The sequence below is a fragment of the Anopheles stephensi genome, chromosome 3 (assembly GCF_013141755.1).
Source record: "Anopheles stephensi strain Indian chromosome 3, UCI_ANSTEP_V1.0, whole genome shotgun sequence".
Lineage (NCBI taxonomy): Eukaryota > Metazoa > Arthropoda > Insecta > Diptera > Culicidae > Anopheles > Anopheles stephensi.
In genome coordinates, this window is record NC_050203.1 from 42481875 (window position 1) to 42492893 (window position 11019).

Sequence of the window (11019 nt, forward strand, 5' to 3'; positions counted from 1 at the left end):
TTCATCAAATCAACTCAAGCGAAATTATCCGATTTATTTCAGCAGCACATCGATCGATTGCTACAAGTCTGTATGAAAAGATAAGCAATTAAGTTTAGGTTGTTCTTATAGCAAAAACACCTTTACTTTACGCACCTTTAGCGTATATAGTACAGGATTTTGTACTTGAACCATTCTCAAGCTGAAAGTGTTGTATTTAGCAGCTGAAATCATTGCTATTTATCGGTCCGCGTGTAGTATTCTGTAGCTAAGATACATTAGATACATATGATTCATCCATTTAATACGAAAAACTAAACTTAATTACCCCTGCAAGAAACTTCACCCTGCTTGTCCTAGCGCGCTTGCCACGGTTGAGGCTCACTGACACATCGTTTTCTCCGTATGCGAAAGCCGCAAAACAATTGATACAGCGACATAAGAGAGTATTTTAATTTGCTTCGCTACTCCAAGTTTTGTAAAATGGTCAGTAAACCGGATAGTGCTGAAGTGGCCACCGACAAGAAGCGCCGCAAGACTAGCAGTTCTAACGCCACGGAAAATACCGCAACAAGTGCTAAGCTTTCGAAGGAGGATGTTTACATGGTACGACGCACGCCACAGATTGCTTGACGGCAGTGTATGTATGCTAACAAAAGCCGGCCCTTTTACGTACATTCACTTTACAGAACACAATCGCATTCGAAGAGCAGGAAGCCAGCAAACGTTCGCCAGTGAAGGATGCCGCTTTATTCCATGCGACGTGCGATGAACTGCGCACGGTATTCGCGGACATTGCTAAGCTGAAAACAGACAACACCGAAGACGCCAAGGCGAGAATCGCCGACAAGCGGATCGAAGGATCGCTAGCGTTTGTGCTGCTGAAAAAGTTGAACCGTCTCGATAAGGTGCGCATTCGCGAGGGCCGCGATGCGCTGCACAAGGAGAAACTGCGCGTCGACAGCAATCGGCTGCAGCTGCAGAACTTGCTGTACGAGGCGGAGCATTTAAAACGGGAAGTGCAGCGATGCTACATGTTCAAGAGCCAAGACGAGGAGATCGAGCTAGTGCCGGAGGAAGAGTTTTACGAACAGGCCCCAGCATCCGTTTCCCGGCCTGAAAGCACGAAAAGCGACGAACATGCGCGACGCATCGCTAGGCTGGAATGGGAGCTACAGCAGAGGAAGGAATTGGATGCGCATCTGAAGGAACTCCTTTCCTTGAAGCAGGCGATTGAAAAGGATATTGTTGCCAAAACCGAGCGTCTAGATTCGTTGGGGCCACGGCTAAGAGATTTACTCATCGCAACCCGGCCACTGCAAGAAGCCCTAGAAATGCCAATCGAGAAAGGCTGGAAGATACGGAAAACGGTTCGACTTCTGCCACAACCGTTGTATCTGCTCTACGCCAATGTGACTGCCTACGGAGAGGCCAACGGTAATTACCTTCCTATTCTCCGGTGGTCGGCGCGTGTGTTGCTTAAAAATGGTTTCATTTTTCGCTTTTCCAGACACCCTTCTCACCACCTCGATCCAGGGCGATGAAGAGGAGGCACGGCAAATGGCGGCCGCTGTTAGCTCGTACGAATCGGAAGCACACCGTGCCAGAGATTCTAGCAACAATTCCCGCGATCGTGCCGATTCGGATAACGATGAAAACGAACACGAAGCAGATCGAGGCGCGAAAAAACGACATCATCGAGACCACATGAAGCCCAGCATAGATGAGCAGCGGCGTGAAAAGCTGTTCAAACCTCATCCCCTTAGCGTGACAATAACGATCCGCGCAAAGGACTGTCCTCCGGAGCTGGTTGCCGACCGGCAGCCCGGTCCCGGCCTTTCGCTGACTTTCTCCTACCTGCCCAACATGCAGGTGGTGACGGTGAACATTGCGCTGGTAGATTTGCATTCGTCCGGCGCAGCCGCCGGTGATGTTCTATCGATCGAGACCGTTTTGAATGAGCTCTGTCACGGCGACAAGGGTGAGGAATGTCCTAATCCGAAGATAAAGTACCAGCTGCAAGATCTGTCGATCGAAATCGATCACCTGACACGCATTCTGAGGGAAAGAAACCTTGGCAAACCGTTCCTGTGGTCACAGCGGCTGTGCGGACTGGATCACACGTCGGCCGCGTACACATGCGTGCTTAGCCATGATGCCGCGAACGACCATCCCGAAGTCCAGACGGATAAGCTGCACGAAACGATTCCATCGATCATTCGCTCTGTTCGCGCACGCTGGGAAGCCCGGCTAAAGCTGTACAAGCAGATCCACGATTTAGAGAGCAAAATGATCGACACGTCGATCAACGATGAGCGTGGCCACCCGATACGCATCTCGAGCACGGTACTGCAGTGGAGTTCCATCTCGTTCGAAGACTACGTGTCGTCCGGGGTGGCAAAGATGTTCCTGGAGGACGGCATGGCCACCGCCAGTGACCTCTACTTCCGGGCAATAGTCATCCGTGGTTCTGCCAAGCTGGAGTGCTACATATGCGTACCATGCCGGTATCCAGACAGTTCGCCCCTGTGGTCCTTCTCACTCAACTGGAACGGCAAGCATACCGCGTCGTGCAACAGTTCCGTCAGGGTATGTATGACCGGCGGCCACTCGTACAGGCAAGTCACAAACTGCACAACCTAATGACCCTTTGCTTTGGCTTTCACTCGTCTCGCAGGAAATGGAATACTGGTGCAACAGTTTGTCGGCAGTGAACCACTCGTTCGACATTTTGCCGAAGCAGTTGAAGCGCGCGATGTCCTGCTTAGATATTTACCTGGAAACCGAAGGACCGTACTACACACCGGCCGAGTTTACGCAGGACAAAAGCTTTCTTAAACCGTTCCGCGGTCGTACAAGAGCGCAGCCATTCCGAATTGCACCGAACGGAAGCAGCTCTCTGTTTACCCAAATCTAGCGGGCACCATGCCACCCCTCGCAGTCGCAGTCAAATAATGGTCCCTTTCTTTCGACGGTCCAGCTCGCTGCGTTTGAATTTTGATTAGTATGATGATTATTGATAAAGGGAGTTCTATAAAAATTCTATGCACAATAAAGGTTGCAGTCTGTCAGCACGTGCAACACACAACCGAACTGCACGTGAGACTGACGCTACTACATCAAACCAAATGGTGAAATACTTCCGCTGGCCACCAACAGCCCGCATTACGTTTAAGCTAGAATGCTATCCTCCAGGCTCGTTTCAACCTTTAACGGGAAGCCCAAGCTGTTGAAAGCACTCGCAATATCCGAAGCCTTGTCCGGGTGGCAAACGATGGCGGTGCACGTGTCCGTGCCAGAAAACAGATGCTTAACGTAGCGGGTGCCTACGCGCAGTAGGTCCTCCTTCGTCACTTTGCCCACTTGGCGCACTAAAGATTGGTTATAGCCTACCGGCACGCCCTTGAAGCTTGTCAGCATGGAGGTGTTCACCACCTTTTCGATGCTGTTCTCGCGGGCAATGATTTCGAAGATGAGGGAACTTCTGGCCGATTCCAGTAGCGTGGCATCCCATTCCGCCGCTTCGCCCACCTGCTTCTCCTGCAAGTACACGAAAACGGAAACATGGTGTGTGTATATGGCCATCGTTCGGTGCTATCCCGCACACTGGGGGCCAGTCTTGCGTACCATGATGCTGACAGCTTCCTGGTATGCGGCAACCACATTCGATGCACGATACAGCGTGAAGTAGAGCGACCCTTCGTTCGGCCGCGGCACTATATTATACCCGTAAGCGAACCCTTGGCCGCGAATCTGTCTCCACAGCGGGCCTTCCAGCTGGGTCAAATATTGTAGAAACAGTAGCAGTGGCACCAGATCGGGATCGTTGAAATCCGTTATTCCCGGGCAGGTACGAAACAGGAACGCACTCTCCACACTGCCCAAACCGACGACCACACCCGTGTACGGCTTTTCGAGCGCCTCGCTACTCTTCTCCATGTGCTCCCAATCCTGCATGCTGGTAAACCTAACAATTGAAAAGTATTGTAAATTTAGAAAACTGCGTAGAAGAAAACAGCAAACGGCTGCTACACCTTTTCACTATTTTGTCCGTCCCGCTGGTTGCTCGCACAAGCCGGTTCCAGGGTGTGATCAGATCGATGCCCAGCTCCTTCATCGCCTGCCAATCGGCCGCCATGTGGATGGCCACATTTTCCGGCAGCGTAATGATCGAGCGGACTTTGTTCAGGCTTTCAATCACCGTCTTGGCCGAATCCGGCTTTTCCATCATCTCCAGCAGGGACGTTAGGAATTTCGATTGTTTCAACAGTGAGCAGATGCGCACGTTGCTCTCCTTCCGATAACGCATCGCTTTCAGGATGTCCTTTGCGATGGAGTTTCCTTCCCGCTTGGCTTGCGCCACCTCGTTGATCAGCTTCGTGGCACAAACCTTGATACGTTCGGCGGTGAATTCGGTTTGGTGCAACAGCTCCGTCATCAGTTCGATGCCCGTGGTGTACTTCTCCCTGACCACCTGCATGTACAGTGTGGCCGTACTAGAGTAAGCGCCCACACTGAAACGACTCGACGAGCTGAACCCTAGGTCGGTGGTCGTTTCGACCGTGTTTGACTCGAGCGTTGAAACGACCTCCTCGTACGGGATCAATGTATCGCCGCGCCGGATAGGCGATTCGGTCAGCAATTCTAGCAGCAGCACCAGGTACGATCGCAGCTCGACACTTAGCGGCTCCGTGTACATCGTGACTTTGAGCTGCAAAAGGAAGCATCCGCGTATAAGTATGTCTATACATAATACAATAATGGTCAAGAAAGGGAAGACGAGACACGTTAGGACATTAGGTAGACAAAACAGGGAACGGAAGAAAGTAAAGGACATTTTATGGACCAACGGCATTGAAGTCCGAGGGTCTGGCGCACGCATCCAAGGGTCGTTCTGGGCGAACCACGAGCGTCGCAAAGGGATGAGGTGTGGAGGGCGAACACGCAAGCGGTAGGATGGAAAGTGAATGGGAATGGCCACCCGGAGGGTGATGAGACCCTCTGAGGACTGAGTTGATATGTGGCTCAAACGACAGTTTGCCATCCAGCCACACACCAAGGTCCTCTACCAGAGTGACTCATGGGAGCGGTGAGTCACAGAGCTGGTAGCTCGTATCAGCCCGAACAGTTGTTGGCGGGCGTTTGAGGGATCATTCCGTTTTCGCCATACGCCAATGGCGGAAGGTCTACGTTCGCTGGACTTTTTCGAACACTGGGCTATTTATCTTGAACATGTTATTGATAAAAAAAAAAGGATCATATAACAAAGGTTCCACCAGCCCTTCGTCTACTTACGTAGCAAAAGTTCGTATGCAGATCATACGCTTCCGCATAAACTGGCAAATCGCTCATAATCAACCCGGGAGGATTGCTTTCTGCGCGGGACGACGAGTACACCTCGACCGGATAGAACTTGATGCCTTCCGTGGAGGGAACGGGTATGGAGGTGATCATCTCCTCCGGCGGTGGAATTTCGTTGGACGCCATCGCATCGGCCAGCACCTGCTCCTTTTCCTTCAGCCCATCTTCGCCGAGTGTTTCCCGCTGCTTTTCCAGCCGCGCCTGCTCGACACTGGCCGTACGCACGTTCTCCTTTATGCTGGGAACGGCACGCACCACGACGTGTTTGTTCTAGGGTGCACGATCACGATAAGTATGAATTCGTTCTGCTGCGGCAAACGGAAGGCGCAACACTTACCTTTACAATATGTTCATTCATCAACGCTAGCCAAAAGCTGTCCTCCTTGTCTTTCAACGTCTGCAAGCATCGATTCACGTTCAGCCGGTTGTCAAACTGTGGGTGTGCAGAAGGAAAGTAGATTTACATTTTGGGAATGCCTCAAAGCCTCAAAAAAAAAAACAAGCAACAACCACCACTTGCCTCACTCTCGTCCGACCCGTACAGCACATCTCCAATCACGTGGAAAGCGATATCGTCGTGCGGATTCGATTCCAGGCTGCTGAGCGCCTCCAACCGATTGCGCTCGATAACGTTTCGCATGCGTTGCATGTCCAGCTTCTCCTTGCCGCTCGCAATGCCCGCCAGCAGCTGGTTCAGCTTAGGGAAAATGTGATCCTCCTTGCCGAGCGGAACGTTTTCGAACGAAATGTACAGCAGCGAAACCGAGTTTTCCACGATGTTGTAGCCCACGCGACTTGCATACGGATCATCAATCTCGACAAACTCCCGCTGGACCGGACTGGCCGAAGTGTCCGTCAGATAGCGCAGAAGCACCGCACAGGCAGTAAGCGTGTCGTACTCCGTTGTAGCTTTCGGTCCTCGCCAAGCCACGTTCAGCAGCCCACAGTCTTCCTCGTCGGCCGGGTACTCGATTTTGATGTCCGCTGATTCCTTCAGCGGTTCCACCGGCGTTTGCCACGGGCGCTCGAAGGGTGGAAGCGCTCCTTTCGACACGATTTTCGTCTCGATCGGTTCGAGCGCTTTGAAAATGTCGTCCGGCTTGATTTGCCCGGTGATGATGACGTGTAGATTGTCCGGGCGGTAGAATGCAGCATGATAGGCACGCACCTTTTCGTTGGTGGTGCTGGTGCGCAGGTTGCTCAAGATGCCTCCCGTTTCGGCGCTATAGCCACAGTTCGGGTACACCGCTCGTAGCATTTCCAAATTCACGCGTGATTCGCCCGTATTTTCGCGTCCCTGCATTTCACAGTACACCACACCGCCATCCTCCCCGTGGCCGGTGATGTGATGCACCTCGGTGGTGAACCCGGAATCGGTTAGCGTCGGGTAGAGGATGTGGTCCAAGTACACCGGCAGCAAGGACAGGAACCCTTCACTCCCGGCCGTTGTCATCGTGTAGCATGTGTGGTCACGGTCGGTCCAAGCATTAGTGCCGGACGCCAAGCAGCGGTTCGCTACCAAATCGAGAATACCTTTGTACGGATACTTTTCCGAGCCGAGAAAGATAAGATGCTCCAGCGTATGCGGCAACCCGTCATCGTCGTGGGCCTCGGTGGCAAGCGTAAAGTACCCATTCACTACCGGCCCTTCGACTTCGCCGACAATCACAGTCAGGCCGGTGCGATCCGACCGGTACTTGTGCACCGGAATAACTTCGTTCGCCTTCACCGTAAGTAGATGCTTGAAACCCATAGCGGTTGGAGCTTGGTTGTGTGTTGTTTCGCACTCGAGTAGGCTGGTTTCCCGGATGGCAGTGTGTCGCAAGCCGACCGATGTCAAACGCAGAACGAACCGATAGAGCGATCAAAATATACGCTTTGCGAGACGAGCAAAGCCGTGACATGACAAAAATGCATAACTGTCAAAACGCACACCACCGTGCGTTTCCCACACCAAGCACGCATCTTCTCGCAAGCTGCTACATTTCCTCTACAAATATTTTTACTGCCACGGCACGCTGGTCTACGTAAGATAGTGCACACTAATCGTACGTGCATAAATTCTTATCTCTAGCAGTAAACAAACGAGCGTAAACATGGTTCATTTAATTGTGTAACCGGAATATCTTCCCGGGAGCGAAACTAATCTTTATTTGGTAGCTAAATGCAACTGTGCGGCTTTGTTTCGTGCTTGAAGAAACCTCGTTCTACGCCTCCATTAAGACTGATGCTGTAAGGACGAGGGAAGCAATCATTAATATCCTGTTTCCGATTTGTTTTTTGTAACGTCAGCCATTCTTTCGGAGCACGTTTATTTACCTATTCGTATGGCTACGCATAGCGTCACGAAAGCGAACAGGTTTTGCTGCACCGCCTGGCGCACTTTGCGTTTCTCCTCGGCCGCATCGGTCGGTGGCAGACCCTGCATGCGAAACATCCTGCTATATACACAACGACTCCTACAATTCTACACCGGAACAGCGAACAAGCTCGCAGGCTGTTTTGTACGGGTGCGGATGATTTATGTTGCCTTTTCTCTGCGTGTTGAACTCCTGCGACAGTTCTCCTGTAGTGGCAGTTCGTGCGTATCACACTCAAGGTACACAGATGCAAGGTGTGCTCTTTTGCCAAATTTACCGAGTCGCTGCATTTGACGATATGTTCAGGGGCTTTAAAAAATTATTTCCATGCCGCTTTCTTGTAAATGCGTTTTTTTTCACTAACTTTCTACTGAAAAGTCGGGAAGAAAGCGTAAGGAAAAGTCAAAGCAATGTCCAGTAAGCGAGCCATAGGTGCGTCACTAGTTGACTGGAGTACGTGAGTGCAAACACGTCGTTTCAGCTGGTGTGCGTTACGCGCGACTCAGCCACGGTTTTGAACCTGAAGACCGTAATTTACCCCGGAGGTAAGGTGAATGCTGTTATCCGCTGGGCAATTTCTGCCGTTAAGTACTGCCGTGCACTGCACTAGTGATCCTGCTTCGTTAGCACAGTAGGTGAACAATGATTTTAAAGTGGCTTCGTTCCGGTGGCAGCCGGCTTATCGCACGAAAAATGCACAGCAGTGCAGGTGGTTCCAGTAGAAAGTCGTCTGTGATAAGGTAATGACGGGCCGGTGGAACCAACTTTCCCACGATAACATCATACGTTTTTTTCAGAATTCTTGGCAGTGCGGCATGCATTGGTGGAGCTACAGCCGCGATAGCTTACCACTGGCTATACCGGAATGAGGTTCAAATGGCAGCCGTCACCGGTTCGGTCGCAAAGCTGGCCAACGTTTCGCGGTACATGGCCGAACCGATCACCAGCCGGCAGGTGCTAGATGCGAACCGGAACGATATGAAGTGCCGCATGGAAGAGCTGGTGATGAGGATACAATACGACTTTTGCCGGTCACTGGAAGCTGAAGAGCACTTCGGCAAGAAGTTTCTGGTCGATCGGTGGGAGCGAAAAGAGGGTGGCGGTGGCATTACCTGTGTCCTGCAGGATGGCGACGTGTTCGAAAAGGCCGGTGTAAACATATCGGTGGTACACGGGAACCTGCCGAAAGGAGCCATCCAGCAGATGCGTTCTCGCGGCAAACAGCTAGCCGAGGGCGAGCTGCCCTTTTTCGCCGTGGGCGTTAGCGCCGTCATCCATCCACGCAATCCGATGGTGCCGACGATCCACTTCAATTATCGCTACTTCGAGGTGACGGACTCGGCCGGTCAAAAGCAATGGTGGTTTGGTGGCGGTACTGATCTCACGCCGTACTATCTGAATGAGGCGGACGCGGAACACTTTCATCGCACGTTGAAGGAAGCGTGCGATCCGCACGATTCGTCGTACTATCCACGGTTTAAGGAGTGGTGCGACAAGTATTTCTTCATACCGCACCGCAACGAAAGCCGCGGCGTCGGAGGCATCTTCTTTGACGATCTGGACGGGCCTGATGCCGAACGGGCGTTCGATTTCGTTTCTTCCTGTGCGCATTCCGTTGTGCCATCGTATCTACCCTTGGTTCGTCAACACAAAAATGACCCGTACGGTGATCGGCACCGGCAGTGGCAACTGTTGCGCCGTGGTCGTTACGTCGAGTTTAACCTGATATACGATCGCGGGACCAAGTTTGGACTATACACGCCTGGTGCGAGATACGAGAGCATTCTTATGTCTCTGCCACTGAATGCGGTAAGTTCGAGGGAAAAGCAAACGGAATTATACGGGCCTAATTGGGAGGGGTGGGAGGGGGGAGAGCAAGCGCGAACCTGATTTTCTTTGATGATTGCCTTTTTTCAGAGATGGGAGTACATGAATGTACCTACCGAGGGGACAGAAGAAGCGGCCATCATCGAGGTTCTCAAGAAGCCCAAGAATTGGCTTAAATTATAATACCGGGGCAACCATTCACAAACGGATACGGGAAAAGTGATCGGAATGGAATGTATGGAATTTAGGAAGGAAAAGTTGTTTTTATTCGAAAACAATATATTGTTTTAATGATTATTATATCACAATTGTTACAACCAGCAATGGTTGTAGCTCGCATGGAGTCACAGCATCCATCGTCAACAGCGAATTGGGGACCGAACGACCCCATCAACGTCCAGCCGACCTCAATCACATCTGTGAGAGTAGATTTACGGGCGTGGTAAAAAAAGCCACGAACGTGAGCGACATTCCCAAGATGGTGGATTCGAACTTGACCTCTTTACCCGAACTTGTACGAACAGTTGGGCCCCACTTACGAGAACGTTTGAATTGGTAGATGCTGATGGTCCTTCGACTACCAAGTCTCTTGGCAAGAGAGACTCGCACAAATCTCTTCGTGGACGAGACCTTCTACCGTGTAGGTGCTGCTGTCTGGAATATTGGAATCTGCGGACTCTGAGCGAATGCTGTCCCCGCAAGCGAGCAACATTCGAGGAGAAAGTAGCTGCCTTCTTCCACATAGCCATCCGACTGATCGCCGACGAAGGATTTTGTACTGCCATTTCGAACGTCATCTGCACCGACAGTGCCAGTGTTCCTGACCGCCCTCGAACACGCCCTAGAACTCATCGGTCACACCCGCCTTGCCCACGCCTACCTTCTAGACAGATCCAGCCGTCAACTTGGCAGCTTCTGTGGCGTCGACATTACCGTCCGCCACATCCCTACCGATCGCCATGGATACACTACACGCTGAATCACATGCCAACTTGATGCCGACTTAGGGTTTAAGATTTTTTTGACGGATGTGGTGACGGATTTGAAAAGTAACGATAAGGATAAGAATTGTAGTATTAGTTAGCCGGGGGACAGTAGGATTTGACGATTTGAAGTTCCTTTCGATTACGATGAACCCACAGAAATAAACAAGACTGTAGGTAAATGCGGGGCTGGTACAACAACGAGGTCTCTTGATAGATGTATGTGCGGTGTTTGCGTGACGAAGTCTCTTGAGAACTACGATATCTGAAGATAAACGAGTCTTGGGCTCTTTTGCGGTCTGCTGATAAACAAAGGATCTTTCTGTGAGGCCCTTTTTCGGCGAACATGTCTCTCGGTAATTGTGGTGTGCACGACGAGCCCTCCTTTCTATGTGACTGTCCATCTTTCGGTAGGTTGTTCTTAGGACGATAAGGGTCTGTTGGTAGATGTGAGGCTTCTTCAACTACGCGCAGCCTTTTGATAGGGCGAGGAAAAATCTTGGACGACG

The 11019-nt window shown here is 51.3% G+C and overlaps 3 protein-coding genes across 3 annotated transcripts; 2 read left to right on the plus strand and 1 right to left on the minus strand.

The window, feature by feature from the left end:
* The first annotated feature begins 292 nt into the window (after positions 1 to 292).
* On the plus strand, positions 293 to 3101 carry LOC118512372 (THO complex subunit 5 homolog). The gene is made up of 4 exons (XM_036056722.1): positions 293 to 585; positions 669 to 1416; positions 1490 to 2568; positions 2657 to 3101. Exons 1-4 carry the CDS (start codon positions 463 to 465, stop codon positions 2894 to 2896), a joined length of 2190 nt encoding a protein of 729 aa, XP_035912615.1. The 5' UTR covers positions 293 to 462; the 3' UTR covers positions 2897 to 3101.
* On the minus strand, positions 2975 to 7262 carry LOC118512371 (uncharacterized protein C05D11.1-like). The gene is made up of 6 exons (XM_036056721.1): positions 5861 to 7262; positions 5678 to 5773; positions 5275 to 5610; positions 4014 to 4690; positions 3607 to 3946; positions 2975 to 3519 (listed from the first exon to the last, which is right to left on the minus strand). The coding sequence occupies exons 1-6, from the start codon at positions 7091 to 7093 to the stop codon at positions 3151 to 3153; spliced, it is 3051 nt and encodes a 1016-aa protein (XP_035912614.1). The 5' UTR covers positions 7094 to 7262; the 3' UTR covers positions 2975 to 3150.
* An 858-nt stretch (positions 7263 to 8120) lies between these two features.
* LOC118512385 (oxygen-dependent coproporphyrinogen-III oxidase) lies at positions 8121 to 9827 on the plus strand. Its single transcript, XM_036056756.1, has 4 exons — positions 8121 to 8245; positions 8333 to 8440; positions 8498 to 9509; positions 9618 to 9827. Exons 2-4 carry the CDS (start codon positions 8343 to 8345, stop codon positions 9708 to 9710), a joined length of 1203 nt encoding a protein of 400 aa, XP_035912649.1. The 5' UTR covers positions 8121 to 8245; positions 8333 to 8342; the 3' UTR covers positions 9711 to 9827.
* Positions 9828 to 11019: the final 1192 nt, after the last annotated feature.